This window comes from Lissotriton helveticus, chromosome 5_1, assembly GCF_964261635.1.
Source record: "Lissotriton helveticus chromosome 5_1, aLisHel1.1, whole genome shotgun sequence".
Taxonomy (NCBI): Eukaryota; Metazoa; Chordata; class Amphibia; order Caudata; family Salamandridae; genus Lissotriton; species Lissotriton helveticus.
The window spans coordinates 650,952,439-650,973,533 of NC_136065.1; the positions used below are offsets into that span (position 1 = coordinate 650,952,439).

At 48.6% G+C, this 21,095-nt stretch overlaps 1 protein-coding gene across 2 annotated transcripts in view; it reads left to right on the forward strand.

Moving 5' to 3' along the window:
- NFKB2 (nuclear factor kappa B subunit 2) overlaps window positions 1–21,095 on the forward strand; it is a 192,656-nt gene that overhangs the window by 163,647 nt on the left and 7,914 nt on the right. For both annotated transcript variants that reach the window (XM_078643046.1, XM_078643047.1), the window contains 2 exons: window positions 8,057–8,229; window positions 8,326–8,437. In XM_078643046.1, the coding sequence (XP_078499172.1) occupies window positions 8,057–8,229; window positions 8,326–8,437 (285 nt within the window). The remainder of the gene's footprint in view (window positions 1–8,056; window positions 8,230–8,325; window positions 8,438–21,095) is intronic.

Below are 21,095 nucleotides of genomic sequence, written 5' to 3' on the forward strand. Positions count from 1 at the left end.
GATAGGGTCTTCTTCCGGGCGCACTATCAAGTGGTGACCGCCGCAGCGACCTCACCTCGCCCCAGGCGTAAGCAACAGCACAAAACGCAGCGGGAGGTAGCGAGTACGCCTCAACCGGGTCTCATCTCCAACGGCGGATGCCAGGACAGCACCAGGTAGCAGCCACCGCTTCCAGCACAGGAGTTGTGTATACGGCTTGTGATCGCTATCTCAGATCTCTCAGATATCCTCCTCTGCTGGTGTTCAGGTTAGGTCCAACAGCGCCCCAGCCACTGTCAAGCGCACCAGGCCAGCACCCTGATCCGGGCCCTGCAATGTGCCTCCCTCGGCTCTGCCTCTGTCACCGGTAATCTTCGAGGCCGTCTCCCACTGCAACCACTCCTTTGGCACCTCTCTGAAACCCCGGCGCCCACCGGCAGTGACTGGAGCTCCCAATTTGGCCTCATCCCCAGTAGGTCGCTTCTCTGCCCCGGGGGCCACACATCACACCTCACTGTCCCCAGGGGTCCAGCCTCTATATGCTCTCCTCAGTGGGCGCGGCGCAACCCCGCAGCCTCTCTTCACAAAGGGACCCCCGCGGGGAGGCATACCTAAGCCGCAGATCTTCTGGCCTCAGCACGCTCCTGATGGTTTTCAGATGCCTCAACGGGGACAGCGAGCGGCTGGATACAGGATCCCGGCAGACCGGGCTAAAGCGCCCAAAGCACTTCCTCAGTGGTAACGGATACGGAGACGTGCCGGCAACTTCCGGGTATCGGCCCCTCTATCGTTCCACCTGCTGCCGGACTGAATGGCCACTCCATGCCCCAGCTCAGAGGGCCGAAGGCCGCAGACTTCCGGGCGACGCCGCTCCGCTCCCCGACACCGGAGTGAGCCCGGAAGCACAGCTCCTGGGGTCGCTTCCATTCCGCCGCCCGATTTCACCATCAGGGCACAGGATGGAGATCAGGATAATGTAGCGGGCTGCTGGGATCTCGGGAGCCGAGAGCTCACACGGCCATCTTGGTTTCGCGCTCGGCTCCTCCAGAATGGGTATTCTTGTTGCCAACCATGGCATGGAGAGCACTGATTGAAAAGTCATGGTGTCTGGTTTTAAAAGATAGCTTTATTGTGAGGGCAGACCAATTTTATTTGAACAGTGCTCTATAAATATGCCACCTGCTGTATGGGGTGCTACTCCCAAACTGGTCCTGGTCATTTCTTCCCATTCCCCTGGGCTTGACTCAAACTGTCTAGGTTGACAAAGGCAAGGGCTTGCCTGTTATCAGGTTCCTCTGTGTGTGCTTCATACAGGGACCCTTTGAAGTGTAAACAGGGAGGGCACAGCTCCTCCCAAGCCATTCTGTAAGGCAGACACACACCTTCTAAACCCTGGCCCCTTTTGTTCCCATGTCTGGAAGAAACACACAGCACACCATGCCACAGGTAGGCCATTTGCAGCCATGTGACACTGAACATTGCCATTTCTCTACCTGTTCCCAAACTGAAGATATCATTATTAGGTGTATTGAGGTAACCCAATGTTAGTCAATGGGAGAGATGGCCGTGCTACATTGAAAAACGACTTCAGGAGTTTTTCACTGTCAGGACATGTAAAACTTAATTACACATGCCTTACTCTTTAAATATCATGCACTCTGCCCTCTGAGCCTTTAGGATCCACCACAGGGGTGACTTATGAGTATTAAAAAGAAAGGTTGAGGCCTGGCAAAAGGTTTTTTTTTGCCAGATCGAAATGGCAGTTTAAAACTGCACTACAGGCTGCAGTCGCAGGGCTGAGACAAGTTTTGAGTACCTACTTTAGTGGGTGGCACAGTGATTGCGAAGACCACTAGTAGCATTTAATTTACAGCCCGTGGGTACGTGTAGTACGATATATAAGCGACTTATAAGTAAATTAAATTTACAAATCAGGTGTAGGCCGATTTTACCATGACTAAGCACATGCTGTGGTTTATTATAGAGGTGAATTAGCTATTTTTTATTTTGGAGACTGTTTGGCTACTCCCTGCAGGTGGTTGTGGCTGTGGGTAATATTGAGTTGGTTTTACCTGTTAGGTATGGATTATTCTAGATGTGGTTAGCATATTTGATATAATTACTTGGTGAGTGAGGTATCTGAAAGAGACATGTGTTAGATTCCTTACCTTAGAATATCCCCAGGCGTCAGACTGGATCCAGAAAGTTTTTATTCAGCAGTACCCCTGCGTGTCGGTAGGTGGCGTTGTGCGGCTCCGCGTCCGTCGCTGGCGTTGTAGGCGCCGGGATGACGTCGCGGAGAATACTTAGGCGTCACGCCTGCGCGCTGACGTCAGTTCTTTATTTTTCTGCGCCAGCAAGCGCAGATCTGGTTAGAGCACGTACCCTAGTCACTTTTTACAAACTTTTTGAGACTTTTGTCTTTTTGAGTCTTTGACTCCTGGTGCCACGTAGGGATGCCTGGGTTTAAATCCTGCGGGGCCTGTCACTGTACGATGTCGGTGGCCGACCCCCGTGGCATCTGTCTGTACTTTCTGCAGCGCGACCATGACTCCCGGTCATGTTCCGACTGTCTGCCCATGACTCCGAAGGCCTTGCGGGAGCAGTCCCGTAAGCTGCTGGAGGCCCGGCAGTCGTCTCCGTGCCGTTCGAGGTCCAGGGGTCGCTCGAGGGACCGACTGCAGAGCCATCATCACCGCTCCTCGGGGTCCAAGCCTTCACACTCTGAGTCAGGTAAGAGATGTCATAAGAAGAGGTCGAAGAAGCGCTTACGCTCTCCGACGACCCCCTGTTGGTCTCCGGATGTGGACGAAGGGGCCGGGGGTACCTCCCCCGTGGCTCCTTTGGAGCCAGTGAGTCCCGCGGCCTGCCCACCTTATCCGGGTCCATCGGCAACTCCTGCCTAGGTGCAAGAATTTCTTGCTCCCATGGTCCGCCTTTTCAGGTCTCCGGCTCCCGCCGGTGTGTTTCGGGCCCCACGGTCCCACCTGGGGGCCTGCCCTTGCCGCCGGCTCCGCTACCCGGCCGCAATGGGTTCCGTTGGTTCCACCTCCGCCCTTGCCCGGGTTATCGGATAATTTTGCTCCAGGTTGGGAGCCTAACTGGGATATGGAGCCCGTTCCCGGCAACGTTGGACCATTTTTATTCCCCTGTCCCTCCCCGCCCCTGCAGCCTGTGCCTTGGGCAGTGGAGGAGGGGGATGACTGGGAGGGGTCTGAGGACCCTCTTGCATGGCAGTGCGAGTCAGATCAGGAGTGGGCAGAAGAGTCGGAGCATGCAGGTGGCCTTGACCTCTCCACTGAGCCTGGTTTCCTTTCTCCTCCTGCTGTGGCCATGGAAGAGGGTGCTACATACACTGTGGTGCTCCGTAGGGCAGCTGAGGCCCTTGACCTTGACCTGCCTACGGTAACTCTGAAAACTAACCTCCTCGCTGAAGTCCTTCAGCCTGCGGCAAGCTCTATGCAGCCTTGCTACCGTTCAATGAGGCGTTAACTGATGTGTTGATGGGCACCTGGTCGAGGCCAGCCACGGGGGTCCCCGTGGATAAGAACGTGGCCAGGCGTCATCGCCCGGCCCCGGGTGGCCCTGCATTTTTAACGACCCACGCAACTCAGGAGAGCCTGGTCATCCAAGCCTCCATCTCCCAAAGCGCATTCCCTACCACGCCGCCAGATAAGGAATCTAAAAAGCTGGAACAGTTTGGCAAGAAACTGTTTTCCTCTGCCAGCTTTGGGCTGTGGTTGGTGAACACCGAATGCCTCTTGGGCCGTTACTCTCACGCTGTGTGGGACACGGTTGCGCAGATGCTGCCTCAGTGTCCGGAGGAAGTTCAGGCAGTGCTTTCCCAAGCTGTGGCTGAGGTGAAAGATGCCGCAAAGTTCTCCATCCGGTGTGGACTGGACACCGCGGACTCACTGGGTTGGACAATTTCCACCACAGTGGCCCTCCGTCAGCACGCCTGGTTACGGTCGACGGGGTTCTCAGGGGATGTTCAGAGTTCCCTTATGGACATGCCTTTTGATGGTACCTGCCTATTTGCGATAATCAGCGTTTTAAGGGCTACGGCCAAGTCCTTGGGTCTTTCCACCACGCGCCCAGCCAAGTCTGCTTTTTGTTCCTTTCGTGGCCACGGAAGGGGTGCCCCAACACGTTAGTTCAGCCAAAAGCCTGCGCAAAACCAACCTCAGCGCGGATGTGGTTCCTGGCGTGGCGGGACAGGGGGCCAGCGTGTGGGTCAGTCCACCTCCGCTCCAGCAGCATCCGCCTCAAAGCCTTCCTAGTCAGAGCTTTGGGGTGCACCCCACACCGGTGGGCGACAGGATTCGCCATCACCTCCCCCACTGGCGTTCTGTCACTTCGGACAGGTGGGTGCTGCAAATCGTCCGAAGGGGCTACTCCCTCCCCTTCGAGTCTGCCCCCCCTACCCCCCCCCCCCCCAGCCATGCCACCTCAGTTCCACCGCATGTCGGGGTATCACTTTCCGCTTCTCCAATAGGAAGTCACGGCCCTCCTGGCCAAGGGGGCCATCGAGCGCGTTCCTGGGCCAGAAGTAGGACGTGGTTGTTACTCCCACTACTTACTGATTCCGAAGAAGGAGAAAGGGGTCCTGCACCCCATCTTGGACCTCAGGAACATCAATCGCTTCCTCCGGAAGGAGAAGTTCAAGATGTTGACTCTGGCTCAGGTCTTGGCTGCCCTTGACCCTGGAGATCAGGTGGTAGTGTTGGACTTGCAGGACGCATATTTTCATATCCCCGTCCTGCCGGCCCACCGGCGTTACCTACGGTTCACTGTAGGGCAAGAGCACTTTCAGTTTGCCGTGCTCCCCTTCGGCCTTACCAGTGCCCCTCGGGTGTTCACGAAAGTGATGGAGGTAGGCGCAGCTCATCTGCGCAGATCAGGGGTTCTAGTCTTCCCCTATCTCGACAACTGGTTGTTGAAGGCAGGCTCGCCCCAGGCAGTCGTCTCCCACCTCCAGACTACGGCCGACCTCCTGCATTTGCTGGCGTTCTCCATCAACGTGCCGAAGACGCACTTGAGTCCCTCTCAGAAGCTCCCCTTCATCGGAGCGGTTCTGGATTCTACGCAGTTTTGGGTTTATCCTCCCGAGCAGCTAAGTCTGAGATATTCAGGCTATGATTACGATCTTTCAGCCTCTATCCCTGGTTTCAATCAGGATGACCCTCTGGCTCCTGGGTCTGATGACCTCCTGCATCCTGCTAGTGCAACATGCCAGATGGCATATGCGGGCTCTGCAGTGGGACCTGAAGTTCCAGTGGGCACAGCATCCGGGCAACCTGTCCGATCATGTCCAGATCTCGTAGGGCACTGCACGACAATTGCAGTGGTGGCTCACAAATCGCAATTGGGTCAATGGCAGATCCCTCTCCCCTCCACAACCGGAGCACACAGTCGTGACGGATGCGTCCCTCCTGGGATGGGGCGGCCACTTGGGAAAGGCGGAGATCAGATATCAATCTTTTGGAGCTTCAGGCGATCCGACTTGCACTGAAAGCATTCCTTCCCTCAGTCCGGGAATGTGTAGTGCAGGTGTTCACGGACAACACCACCGCCATGTGGTATTGCTACAAACAGGGCAGGGTGGGGTCGTGGTCCCTATGTCAGGAGGCTCTGTGCCTCTGGACATGGCTGGAACATCAAGGCATTACGTTGGTGGTTCAACAACTGTCTGGTTCTCTGAACGCCAGGGCGGACAAACTCAGTTGTCGGTGCATGATGGATCACGAATGGTGTCTGAACTCTGACATGGCGCAAGGTCTCTTTCTGCAGTGGGGAGAGCCTTGGTTAGATCTATTCGCCACCGAAGAGAATACGCAATGTCATCAGTTCTGCGCTTTTTAATTTCTAAGGCGGCGCTCGCTCGGTGAAGCTTTTCATCACGAGTGGAGCTGCGGTCTGTTGTACGCCTTTCTGCCTATACCATTTCTGCCCAGAGTGCTGAAGAAGATTCAACGCGACCGGGCCCAAGTCATCCTTCTGGCTCCGGGTTGGGCACGAAGATATTGGTATCCCGAGCTATTCAGCATGGCGATCGATCCCCTGATCCGACTGCCTCTTCGGGAGGATCTTCTGTCACAACAGCAGGGGACGGTCCTCCACCCGAACCTGTCTAGCCTCCACCTCCATGTGTGGAGATTGAGCGGCGACAGTTGACAGCTTTTGATCTTCCTCCCGAAGTCTGGGATGTTATTCTGGCAGCCAGGCCTCCTTCCACTAAGACGGTATACGCCTGCAGGTGGAACAAATTTGTGGCATGGTGCACAGCAAAGGCTGTGGATCCCCTTTCTGCCCCTCTTTTCCGAGGTCCTTCTGTTCCTTCTCTCTTTGGCCCAGCAGACTCTTCTCTGGGCACTATCAAAGGCTATCTTTCAGCCATCTCCGCCTTTCTACGGCTTCCAGATCAGCCTTCTCTTTTTAAGTCCCCAGTTGTTAATCGTTTCATCAAAGGCATTACACACATGTTTCCTCCTGTGCCTTTCATATTTACTCAATGGGACTTAAATGTTGTTTTGATCTATCTGATGTGTGCTCCCTTTGAGTCCCTTCATAACTGTCCCTTACGTCTTCCCACTCTAAAGACGGCTTTCCTGGTAGCTATCACCTCTGCCAGAAGAGTGAGTGAGCTCCAGGCTCTTTCTTCTAAACCTCCTTTTCTTTTTGTTCATCCTGACAAGGTGGTTTTAAGGACTCGTCCTTCTTTCTTGCCAAAGGTTGTCACGCCCTTTCACATAGGGCAGACCATCACTTTGCCCACCTTCTTTCCGCCTCCGCATCCTTCAAAAGAGGAAGAGTGGCTCCACCGTCTGGACCCAAAACGTGTGCTCTCGTTCTGCCTGAAGCGCACACAACTGTTCCTGGGGAATGACCAACTGTTTGTTGGCTAAGTGGGCTCCAAAAAAGGTCGGGCCGTGCACAAACAAACCATCTCTCGGTGGGTCGTTCTGTGCATCAAAGCATGTTACTCGTTGGCTAAGAAGGAGGGGCTGCGTGCCCATTCTACCAGGGCAACAGCGGCCACTACTGCCTTGGGACGCGGCGTTGCCTTTCTGGACATTTGTCACGCAGCTACGTGGGCCTCGCTGCACACGTTTACCAAGCATTATTGCCTTGCCAGACCAGTCTGGAGAGACGGTTTCTTTGGCCTTTCTGTTCTCCGTGACTTTCTGGTGTAATCTTGTTCGCAGATCCACCACCGGGGTTGGTATTGCTGGGGTATCTATTCTAATGTAAGGAATCTATCACTAACATGTCTCTTTCAGATGCACAAGTTACTACTTCTGTAACAATATATCTGTGAGAGACATTAGTTAGTGATAAATTCCTTACCGCCCCACCCATCCTTCCCGTTCTGCAAACTGATTTCTAGGGTTAAGGTCATCTCTTTCAGGGCCCTAGTTTCATGGCACCAGTGGTCAATTTCTTGCATGGCTCTGTGTTCCTGGCGCGGAAAGCCGTGTACAGAACTGACGTCAATGCTCATGGGTGGCGCCTAAGTAGTCTCCGTGACGTCATCTCTGTGCCTACGACACCAGCCACGGACGCGGAGCCGCACGACGCCACCTACCGAAGCGCAGGGGTACTGCTGACGAAAAACTTTCCGGATCCAGTCTGAGTCCTGGGGATATTCTAAGGTAAGGAATCTATCTCTACCTAATGTCTCTTACAGTAGTAACTTGGGCGTTTTTGCTTTCGCTATTATAAGTTTTAGAGGTACTTCAGCTTGTAATTATGGTTGGTTCTACCGGTTTGTAATTAGCTTTGGTTAGTTCAAGGTGTTGGTAGTCATCTTAATGGTTTCATTGGTCTGGTTTTAGCAGTGGTTTATCTGCGTTTGATTTCTGTAGTAGTATCACTGATGTTAGTTCTTTGGGTAATTTGCCAGTTTCTTGAGGTTGGTTCTGGAAGATTACCTCTGTATTAGTGCCAAAGAGGTGGTACTTTGAAATGTTATTCGGTTTTGCGGCCATTGGTGTTGTGGCTGTTTTATAAATATAGCCATTTTCATTTGAACTCAATTTACACACACCATAATTAATCTATAATGCTTTGAATTCAGGAAGCATTCTTTCCCTGGAAGAGGATGCCAAACATCGCTTAGAGGATTTACTGAACAGAGGCCAGAGTGGATCTGACTGGACGGAACTTGCTAAGAGGCTGCAGCTTCAAAGCTTGGTGGAAACCTACAAAGATTCGGCGTCTCCCAGCGGACATCTGCTACGCTGTTATGAAGTAATTCCTAATTTCTCTAATTTTAGTTTTGCTGTTGTCTTAGCTGGTACTTCTGTTCAATTTATTCTAACAGCAAACATTCCTTCCTTCTTTTAGCTTATTGGTGGGCGACTTGACGGACTAATCAATGCCTTGGAAGCCATGGGTTTAAAAGAGGGAGTGCAGCTTCTTGGAAAGTCATACATTCCTAAAGATCAGCACAATTCAGGTAATGTCCAATATTTGCGAAGACCTCTGCAAGGATAACCAGCTTGTTTTTAGGTATTTTACAAAGGTTTTTAATAAATATATGATTAAGGTGTTTCATGATAAATTTGCCTGCCAAAGTTTAAGTATATACCTGTGACTTGGTGTATGAAATATGTTTTCCTGCCAGCTTAAGCAACCATTTCCTCACCCATACTCAAAAAGCACACTGCTACTGTCCGGTGCTGCTCTTCCATCTGCAGGTGAACACTCCATGCTGCGGCCATATTAAACAACTACCCCAGCAGGATTTAAGTGTGACAACCTATGTGGCAGTCTTAGATCCGATACTACCTCCAGCCACCTGGGTGCTTTTCACGTGCCATCACCTCCTCTCCTTTTTAAGCAAGTTCCCAGGGCATCCTTACTTATGTATCTGGAGGGCAGACAGAGATAAGGATGACTCCTGTCTCAGCCTTCGTCAAGGGCCAGAATCTTTTTCATGACAAGTCAGAATATGTCACAACCACCACCACACAATACTCGTGCACCAAGCCAAGAACCTTTATACTTTATTCCTAATACACCTGTCATGTAGACATCTAACTCCCTGGACACTAGTTCTGGAATACATTACAACATTTATACTGCAAACCGCATCACCATGCACATATTAAATACTATTATCATAGAAACTTTTTAATTTCCATCTGGATACACGTCTTAGACCCTTTTGCCCTATAGGCTTCAGTTTAAACACATCAACCACACAAAGAAGACTGCCAAAGACACTGTGATCATTTACATATTTCCTTTACCGTACACTCTCCAAGAAACCCACTACTAATAATCTAACAATGGAATCGATGTCCATGCGCATTATTTTTAAATCGATGTCCATGCGCATTATCACCAAGAGAAGGAGTCGCTTCACCTTATGACTTAAAAGACTTCTTCGAAACCACATATCCGGACCCGACACTAGATGGCAGGAGTATGCAAACCATGTGTATCTAGAGCCACGCATGCCTTGAACTTCTATATTTCCTCTAGCTTAGTTTAAGATTTCAAGCTTCTAGAAGCACAATTCTGCATAGAACTTGATAGAAGTCCTGATAATTGAGACTTTGAGGTAAAGTTGATTTTAGTCCATGTGCTTATGAATCCTGGCAATGAATTTGAAGAAAAAAATGCACACATCCTGACCCAACACTAGATGGCAGGAGTATGCAAAGCATGTGAATCTACAGCACTACATACCAAATACAGATGCTTACAGAGTAATTAACATAATCCTTTAGACTTATCTCTAATAGCTCTAGGTAATGTTCTGCAACAAGACCTTGGGTGGATTCACACAGCAACTTTCTGCAAAATAACTCCGTTTCAGTCTAGACCGTAATATTTCCTTCAAAACCCTCATTTGGAACAATGCTTAGACAGCCGACTAACAACTTTGCAAATTCAAATCCTACAAACACTACTAATCCAAAGAAGACTTCAGACCCAAAAAACAAACACTGTTACTTTGTCACCTAAATTGAGGCAGCACCCTGCTCGCTGTTGATACTTCAGTGAATATCCTGTATGCTGCTCCTTGACTCATCAAAGGGCTAAATTATGATCACATCACTTTCACACAAAATATAAAAAAAATTATATCAAAGTACACAATGCATTCTAAAGATAGAGCATTAAGATAACATTCACACTACCTCACACCCTCAGGTAATTAGTAACAAGTCCCAAAGGTAATTACTAACAAATCCCAAACACAACTAGTCTCATCCCTTTTCCTTGGGAAACACAATCAAACACAAATTGATTTTTGTGACAAAATGGAGCCCACTTTGCTCCGTAACGGGGTACACCTCACCCCGTGAACCACACCTTGGAGTACATATTATTATTATTATTATGCGTTCTTATATAGCGCTCGATTACCCGTAGGCATCTCGGCGCTTGCCTTGGGAACCCGTCCTGGCTTTTCCCTGTGAGATACCCGTACTGGGCATCCCCAAGGTGAAAGCCAGGCATCCCGCCGCAGGGGGGCCGTAGTGGAGATTAAGCAGGCTGATGCCCAGAGCTGCAGAGTGTGAACCCGTGATTCGAGTAGGCACCGAAACGAGAATTATCGAGTCCGTGGATATTTTGGGCTCAAGACCCTGCCGCGTCGGGAATTGAACCCTGGTCCCGGGTCTGACCTCTGCTTCAGGGTCTACCTCCTCTAACCAGTGAGCCACACTTCTCCACATATTGCTCCGCCACAAAATATGTAAAAGGGAACTCACCACCCCGAATACTAAAATTGGAGTACACTTTTCTCCGTAACGGGGTACATCTCACCCCGTGAACCACACCTTGGAGTACATATTGCTCCGCCACCAAATATGTAATAGGGAACTCACCACCCCTAAAACTAAAATTGGAGTACACTTTGCTCCATACCAGGGCACTCATCACCCCGTGAGCCAAAAAAATTGGAGTACTCTTTACTCCGCAACAGGGCACACGACGCCCTGTGAACCATAACTCCATAACTGGGACACATATAGTCCCACAACCAAGGATGCAACAAAGTGCACCTCACCCTGTAAACTTAAAACAAATGTAGCATATAGCTTCCCTCTCAAAAATAAACATGTAACAGGGTATCACCCTGTTAACTCAAATTTCAACATTACCACCTAAAACAGACTGCATGGGGCACTCACCACCCCAAAAAACACACCACCCTACAAATACACCATAGTACGCCACTCACCAAGCACCATCCCCAGTAAAACACCCCCCCATTTCCAGTAAAACACACCACCCTTTCCAGAAAACACACCATCATTTCCTGTAAAACACACTACCATTTCCGCTACGACACATCAGCAATAAGGCACTAATGAGTACCAATTTACCACTGACCCCTCACTGAACCCACACGGACAACGAGTCAAACATTACAATGACCAGCAACATAATGCAAGAGAAAGTCTCGTGCTCCGGTGAGCGATCTCTCACCCGAGATTATCAAAGAAGTGCTGTCCTCCACATGGCAGCAGTAGTAGTATTATCTATAAAAGTACCCTTGTCAGTGAATCCCTTGAATTGTCCTTTCGATAGGTAGGACGAAGCCAGAGAAAATGAACATCCTCCAATCTTCACGACATCTCCCATCTGCTAGCATGTCGCTGAAAAGTGTCACTGTCTGCCAATTCATTCTGCTGAGATATCACGATCAAATGTGAAAAGCCTGGTACATCTCCCAGAAGGCTCATTTCCATGGTGATGACCCTAACAAAGGCTCTATGTATTATTCCTCCGTAGTACTACATCAGCGCAAAATGGCGGCACGCATATTGCGTTGCGCCGGGTGGCACGCCGCTGCTCTAAAACGTGAAAGTGCGGCACAACAAAACTCCCACAAAGTCATAAAGAGTTGAGGAGCGAAGGTAGGCTTCACGCGATTCTCGCGCACCTCTTTTAAATCATGAAGATGATGGTTAAGCATTGGTCGTGAACTTCGCATTACGCAGTTGAAACTATTTTGGTTTTTTAATAAAACATTCACGAAGTATGCGCCGTCACTTGCTCTCTACAAGTCCTTGCGCATCTTCTAAAGCACAGCCGCTAAAGTACTGTTCCAATTACCACTCTCCCAGACTCACGATCTTAACAGCTTCCAATTGAACTCTCCCTAGACACGTAATCAAAACTTCCGATTACAGTTTTGAATACCAATTAAGAGCGCATGCTCTCGGCACGCAGTTACTTTCGGCACGCAGTTCTTACATCAGTTTCTCAGTTGCTTTTGGCACGCAGTTCTTAAATCGATGTATCAATCCAGTACTGCAGCATATCCTCACGCAATTATGATCCTCGCCAACTTTGCCACAATAATAAACTCACGCACACCAACACCCTGGGTTTGCAGGCCATCCTGATTACTATGAACACTGGTATGACTTACCAGGGTGCTTCTTTTCTCTTAGTTTCAGTAGTTTCAATATTATTTTCCAAGTTCTTTCAATACACAGACTCTTCCTTTTTGTTTCCTGCACGCTGTAGGCTCTATATCTTTACTCCATTTCTTTACACTCTGTAAGTTCTTTCCAGGTTGTCCAAACGTCGTCAAAAATGTTGTGAATAGAAGTCCATGAGCCGAGTGTATTATCAGGTTACTTTATTCAGGCTGGATTTCAGGTCAAGTCATTAAGATGGAAATACAAAAGATATAGCGAAGACCCACCAGGAGTGACCTCCTTGCCAATCAGCCTGCCTGGTGCCAGCTGCCAGTTGTGACCAAGGCAAGCCCCCAACACTCCATGATGTCACCAAACATTCTAGTGGTGACATCATGTGCGTCACAGTGGAATCCCATAGACAGAAAAGAGACAGGCTAAATATAACATATACATTTTCAAATGAAGCAATAACAACAACCTGACACTCCCTCCTGACTGGACACTTAACCATTTTGGGACCCAACACAGTAGAAAAAGCCACACGATTGCTGAACTACCTTGTGCCATGCTACAAAAAGTCTAGATCTCCTCCTTCCCAACCAGAGTGTCCAGTCTTAAAACTTAGTTTCTCCACCTTGTGTGTGGATGAATATTAATTATCCCCTACTTTGACTTTTGTACAGCAGTCCTCTCTCGATAGATTTGAACTTGATTAGTACAAATAGTAATCATTAAAAACATGAGTAATAAAAAGTGCTGCCCGCTTCCTGGTTGGTTCATTATCTGGTTTTCATCAACATTTCTGAAAAGGATTCACCTTATGGTATGCCAATTAGGACATTAAGTAGGATCCTTGTGCTGCTAGTAGGCAAGATTTGCAAATACAGATCGTCTGATGGCTACTTCTAACTGCATATTCCTCATCTTTGGAATGTCTCTGTATGCCAGAGTGGATCCAGAGAATTTTACAGCAATGCTCTGCTGTCCGAGTAGGCGGCACAATGTTGTGGCCATGCAGTGTCTGGGAAATGATGGAGCAGACACTAATAAGTGCCCCCCCCTGTACACTGACGGCAATCCCTTTCTTTCCACCGCCTTGAAGGCTGAACTGTAATACCGCTCCGAAGGGTGACGGTCTTCCAATGACTCAAATTGTACCTCATAGCGTGTGCTAGGGATGATGTGTTGTGCCAAAATGACAGAATTCAAGCCGCACCACAGCTGAAAAAAGCGGATATGAGTTATGGACCCGTATGACGTGCAGTTGGCGCTAGGTCTCCAGTCACAACTCCAAGTTGCGCAGTAAATGTGCCCTCAGGAACCCAAAGGGTATGCAGGAGTGTGTGGTGAAACTACTTCCCCAAACATAGGAAGAGGCTGCAGTCTAAATATAACAGCTACTTCGAATCCAGGTTACAGGGTTACTCTTGATCCCATAAGCCGCCTGTTCAAGTGAAGTTTCTTTCCTGCTCAAAGTCTACCTGTAAGTCGAAGTCAGTCGTACCATAAGCACACAAATACAAAGCAGAACTCAACCACATCTCACTTCTAGAAATCAAGGGGAAAGGTGCAAGGGAGTCTATCAAAATACCATACCCCACAAGCATCTTCTGACTCAAATCTGGTCCAGCAAATGGTCCTGGTGGTTCCCTGCATTTCCTGGGATGTCGTAGACCCAGTAGCAAGCAGAGGCTTTCAAGAAGGCCATGCTTCCTCTCCTTTAGACACTTCTGGCTCCCACTGGCATACCTTCAGGCCCCATGCAGTGACAAGCTTTAGTTGGACGTCCTCCTGCCTCTCTGCTTAAACGAATCTCATGGGATCTGGTCCTGGGCCCATTTTGACATTGGTTCACACTTTCACCGTCGTATCTGGGTCCACAGCAGTTTCTTCTATGCCGATCTCGATTGCCATGCCAGCCCCTGAGCCATTGTCGGCTCTCTTCAGGCCCATACGAGATTACAAAAGCACAACCCGTAGTTTACAAACAGATGTTAATCTTCAACTTCTGGCTCAAAGCCAGTATTATCAGAGGCTAAATGCCTTATTTAGATCCAGTACTGATGTGGTTCAAGATATGCAAAATGTTCCCAACAACAATTATGATGTAGAGGAGGACAACCTACCCCTCCACTCCCCTCGCACCGCTGACAGGCTACGCTTGGACTTAAAAAAATGAAAGTGGGCTAGATACGTCATCAGAGACTGAGCTAGATTTGCCACCTGATCCACCAGGAGAATAAAGTGTCTTTTGCATTAGTTGTGTGAAGGGCAGCAGAAGTGCTAGATATACAGATGGTCACTTTTGAAACCAAGACAGACTTGTTAAATGAGATCCTTCAACCAGGTCCTACTACTTCTGAGTCTCACCTACCATTCAGCAAACACTCTTATAGCCACCCGGTCTAATCTGTGTTTGGGTCACCTGGTAGGTCAACCCACGGTCAGGTGACATACAGAGCCCCCCCCCCCCCTCCCCAGTGATCCTGATTTTTATTTTTGTGGTTTTTTTTTGTTGACAATGCATCCGATGCCTGAAAGCCTAGTGCACTGGCATTAATGAATAAAGTCACTCCTTATTCTTCTGGCTAGAGAGTCGACATTTATTGATACATTTATAAAGAGCATGTTCTTTTTTTTTTTTTACTAGTTTAGCCTTAAGATTCTTGAACATATTATGTCTTCTGGGCACTTATACCCATTCTTTTTGGGACATGGCCAGTGAGTTCTTGATGGCAATCACAAAAGACCTTGCGTGCTCAAACTAGACTAACGTCCGGGACTCAACAAAGTATGTCCTCTTTCCTGGCTTTGACACAACAGTCTGTTGTCAGAGTGATTGGCACAATTGTATTGCGTAGAAGGCATTCATGGATTTGAGAAACCAGGTTTTCAGTATATATCCAAGCGTCTATGATGAGCTTGCCCTTTGATGGCTAAAGATTGTTTTGACAGAAGTATGATTTGGCTCTTGAAGTTTTAAGGACAGGCAACCCTCAGCACAATATTTGTGATTCTCGTTTCCCACCAAGAAATTCCATTCACCATACAGGAAGTTTTGGGGTTATACTAAGTAGCTACCGTTTAGAAAAAATCAGCCCTTTCAACAAGTGTTGCTACAGCAGGTCCACTGATTTCATGCCAGAACATAAGCAAATTTGCGCTGTTGAGGGGGGAAAAGAAGACAGTACTAATTTTGAGAACGGTGGATATTGTATCCTTACAAGAAACCTGGGCACTCGATTTGTCTCACTGGTCTGATTATACGGTATACAAACCCCCACCATTTGATCGAAGGTGGGTGGACGTCTCTGATGGCGTTTTAAAATTATGTGAAAAACGAGCTTTCCATGGTGGATGTGGTGAAAGGCAACTTTAATATCACTAAATTAAATTTGGTTGAAGCCATATAAAATGTGATTATGTAAATTGTTGCACAGGCTGCAGATGTGTTTTGCGGCTTAATACAATTGTTCAGATTCTTTGATGGTGGGAGGGACTGCTTTGTCTGACAGGATAGGTTGAATATCATCGCCTATATTATTTATGCTTACTGTTGTAACCAAGCAGTTATATCGTTGCTTAGTTATCGGGAATTTCTGATTCCCTATTGGTTCCGTATGGCCTTTTTTCTGATGATGCACTGCTTTCTGTTTATGTATACAAAACAAAACATACAATCTTTAATAAACCGATCAAACAAAAATTAAATTTGGTTTACAAATCTTACAACAATAGCCCACGATCCTTGATCATCTGTAGCATTTATTTGCTTCCTACAAAAGCCAAAAGATCTGAGACACTGGCCCACTTGCTGCTAACACTGATTGAGCTATACATGACCCACTCCAAAGTTATATGACCAGATATAGGTGATTTAAACGGAAATGTATTAGCTATGGGTGCTGGGACCGTCGGATAAAACTGGACTATCCCTTCACCCTATATGCAATTCCAAATACCAGAGAAGCAAAGTCAAGAAAGGAGTTCTGTACTGAATGATACTTGGCTGCGCCTGCTGAATGGTATATTTAAGACAGACTCTCATTTGACTTGCATCCATTTGTCGCAAAAGTGAATCTCCAACCTTGACTACATATTGATATCAATAGCCCACTCCCATTTAATAAATATATTAAAGGTCTCTCCATCTCTGGTCAGCGATCACACATGCTGAAATAGGAAATGGGCGCCCCTGTTGTTCTTTTACCCTCAACAGGGCACCAATGGCATCCAAGAGACTTTAGAACCCATCAAGCTAATTAGAATGTTCACTGTTGCTTAAAATTAAAAAGGGTGCAGATAGGCAGTTTAAAGCATCTTTTGTGTCCTGCATTAGAAAAGGAACACACCCTGTGGAAGCAGTAACTGAAAAGTTCTATGAATACCCAGGAAGCACACAACATTTGGCCCACCAATAACTCTCTGAAGCTAACTTAGAGATAACTATTAAAACAAGCTAAAATTATCTCAGCTGATTGTGATTTGAAGTTTCTGATGGAGAAATTCAAGGTAGTTGGACTGTAATCCTTTATGAACGGGGTGCTTTCAATGTATCTGTCCCAGACCTCACCAAGTGCCAGAAGAAATTGTCAATGAGACTACTGTTTGGGTTGATCCCCCTAAGGGCCTATAGTTATGGCAGGTGATGGAGTGCAAAGGACACACATTGCAGGCTATGTGCCATGAAGAGTAGAGTCCCTTGTTCATATAATCTGCTTTTGTAAAATGTTTGTACCGCATAGAAGACATTTGTTACGTCCCACCTTGAAGTCCCTGAATATTCATACTTGGCAATGCAATGTTTTCTAAAAAGGGGAATCCACTCAGTTGTCTATTCGCTTCTTTAAAACATTTAAGTTGCTTTTTAATTTCTCCAGGCAACTCCGGAGGCTACGGGGAAAAATGCATCAGGGGCTCTCCTTATCGACTCCACTGCCTGGCATAATATTTAATTAGTAAGAGGCCACTGGGTGGGTAATATTAGCCTGAAGCACTTTAATCCTTCACATGTAATGTGTGGTTCTGTCCCCAGTAATTCATGGGCAAGAAGTTAAGAGGGTCTCGGCCCTCCCACCGAGCAAGCTGCCGGCATTTTATTTAGACAGCAAGAGGGCACGGGGGGGGGACTTACAGCACACTATAAATCTGCCTGAAGCACCTTAATCCTGCACTTCCAGTAGCACTTTAACCTGAAGTACTTTAACTACATATGTTAAGCAGATTACTCGCTGAGTCGCCGGAGACCCTCACAGTTGCATTCCGCTCCATACTAGTCACAGTGATTTAAGCTACCTTCCCTATAATTGGGGGTTTGACCGAATGTTTTGCTGTTTAGAAGCACTTTATATCTATACCCTCAAACAACCTATGTGGCTTGTATGTTTACATTTTTGTCTGATAGAGACATCTAGCCGCTTATTCCTTAACTTTGAATTTCCCAGGATTCAGATTGGATCCGGAAGATTTTTCTTCAAGCAATACCAATGTGCTCCAGTAGATGGCGGCAGTCAGCTCCGCGTGACGTCATCTGCATCATCTCCATCAATGTGACGTCTGCATCACCTATATAGGCACCATCTCTGCGCCCTGGTGTCAGTTCTTATCTTTCCGCGCCAGCCAGCGCTGAACAAAGAAGACCTACCCTCTGGCACTTTTTGACATGCTTTTTTCAAAGGTTTGTCAAACATTTTTTGGTGTTTAGGTTTATTCCAACGTGTCAAAGCAGACTTCTGGATTCAAACTGTGCATCGCCTGCCACCGCACCATGTCGGTGACGGATCTAAGCCTGATTTATCATTGATGCCTAGAGTGCCCGACTCAGTCATGCTCCGACTACCAGGCCATGGCTCCAAAAGCTTTGAGGAAGCGGTCCCTAAAGATGCATGCGGGCCAGTGCTCTACACCACGTCATTGTCCCGGTCAAGAGGAATGTCCGGGTATTGCCCCGGGAGTCCTAAGCCCTCCTCCTCCAACTCAAAGTCGTCAGGTAGGAAGCATAAGAAACACAAGAAATGTGCTTCAACTTCTCCACGTCCATCGGCCGATGTGACGGAGGAATCTCGGCACTCAAAGCCTCGTTCTGCAGAACCTGTGCCTGGGTTTGCACCGTGCTACCCTGCTTTCCCAGTAGCCAGAGCGACCCCTGTCCAGCTCAATGAGTTTTATGATGCCATGTGCCTCATACTTGGCGGCCTGGCCCTTCCGGCGCGTGTTCGGGCCCCAGAGGCACCGAGTGGTCTCCATCAAATTCCACGCCAGCTGGTCCAGCCCCAGCACGTGTGATCCTCCATGGATCTGGTAATTTATCTGGACCACTGCGACCTTTCCCGGTGCCGGCTACTGCGCCGAGACTCCGGACGCCACCAGCTCCCCCTGGCTGTGCCAGCTGCATTCTTATCTCGGATGACCCAGAGCCGTATCGGCGACTATCAATGCCGATCCGACACCTATAGCACCCTTGAGTCTTAAGTTTGTTGCTCAGCCTTATTTTGAAAGGCTTGGAATGGAGGAAGATTGGTAGGGGTCGCTGGACCCTTTACAAGGCCAGCATGAACAGGAAATGGACTGGTATGAGGAATTGGGTGAGCCCAGTGCACTGGATACTTCTCCAGATTCTGGCCTGCTTTCTCCCCTTACCGTGGCTACGGAGGATGGAACTTCATATGCTTTGGTGGTGAGAAGGGCAGCTGTGGTCCTGGACCTTCAGCTCCCTTCGGTGGATGTCAAGATAAACATCAATATGGAGGTCTTGCCCCCGGATATCTCCTCCTCAAATCGCTGTGCACAGAGTCACCCAAATTTCCTCACCAGCCACCCTACCCCTGAGATCTTGATGGTCCAAGCCTCTACCTCGCAAGGGGTACCCCTTCCTCACCCCTGGACAGGGAATCCCAGCGGCTGGATAGTTGGGATAAGAAAATCTTTTCTTCCGCCAGCCTTGCGGTCGGTGAACACTGCATGCCTATTGTGCCATTATTCCCACTCCCTATGGGAAACGGTTGCACAAGTTCTGCAACAGTTCCTGGAGGAAGCCCCAGCCATTCTCTCCCAAGTGGTATCAGATTTGAAAGATGCAGCAAAGTTTGCCATTCATTGTGGGCTTGACATAACTGAATAACTGGGCAGCACAATGTCATCAACAGTGACTGTTCAACACAACACCTGGCTGAGAAATTCTGGCATTTCTGGGGCAGTTCAGGCTTCATTCATGGACATGTCCTTTCATGGAATCCGCCTATTTGGAGGCATAGCATGCTTGGCCCTAAAGCTCTTTAAGGACTCGCGGGCTACGGCAAAGTCTTTGGGCCTCTCAGTGGCCACACTGTTTCCAACCCCTCCTTGTCCGGTCCTTCAAGTTCTTGGGCAGCCCCTTGGTGGCAGGATCAGCCATCACCTCAACCACTGGCAAAACATCACTTCGAACAGGTGGGTTCTTCAGACAGTCCGAAGGGGCTACTCCCTCTCCTTCGAGATTACCCATCCCTCCGCCTCACCACTGGCTGACTGCGTGTCACTTGGCTTTGCTGCAGGAGGAAGCCATGACTCTCGTGGCCAAGGGAGCCACAGAAAGAGAGTTCTGGTGCCAGAAGTAGGCTGTGGTTGCAATTCCCACTACTTTCTGGTCCCGAAGAAGGAAAAGTCCTCAACTACAGCGTCAAAAAAGAAAAGATGCTCACTCTAGCTCAGGTCTTCTCTGCCCTTGACCCAGGAGATTGGATGGTAGCATTGGACTTTGGACTTACTGGGCGCCTATTTTCACTTTCCCCTCCTGCTTGGCCATCTGCGGTTTACACTAGACCACAAGCACTTTCAGTTCACCTTGCTGCCCTTTGACCTTAACAGCGCCCCTCGGGTGTTCACCAAGGTGATGGCAGTGGTCGCAGCTCATTTGCGTAGATTAGGGGGTGACAGTCTTCCCCTATCTTGACGATAGGCTACTGAAGGTAAATTCACCCCAGGCTGTCGTCTCCCACCTCCAGACTATGGTGGAACCTTCTGTAGGCGCTGGAGTTCTCAATCAGCGTGCCGTAGTAACACCTAACTCCCTCTCACACACTCCTTTTCACCTGAGCTGTTCTGGATTCAGTGCTGTTTCGGGCCCTTCCGAACGGCAAGTCCAGGATATTCAGGCTATGATACGGATGTTTCAGCCTCGATCCTGGACTTTTGTGAGAATGACTCTGAGGCTGCTGGGCCTCTTGGCCTCTGCATCCTGCTGGTGACACATGCTAGGTGGCATATGCAGGCTCTGCAGTAAGACTTAAAGTTCCAGTGGGCGCAGCATCAGAGGAATCTCTTCAACATGTTCCAGATCTTGGCGATAACTGCACAGAACCTGCAGTATTGGCCAACAGACCGCTATTGGGTCAGAGGGCAGACTCCGCTCCCTTCCCCAACCAGACAAGAAAACAGTGACATATGCGCTACTCCTGGGATGGAGTGGCCATCTAAGAGAGGTGGAGATCAGAGGACTCTAGTCTCCTGCGCAGTCCTCACTCCACATCAACTTGCTGGAGCTCCGAGAGATTTGCTTGACATTGAAAGCCTTTCTTCCTTCAATTAAGGAAAGCTGGCTCAGGTGTTCACAAACAACACTACCGCCATATGGTACTGCAACAAACAGAGTGGGGTCATGGATACTTTGTTAGGAGGCCCTGCATCTCTGAACGTGGCTGAAACAGCAGGGCTTGTCCCTGGTGGTTTAACACCTGGAAGGTTCTC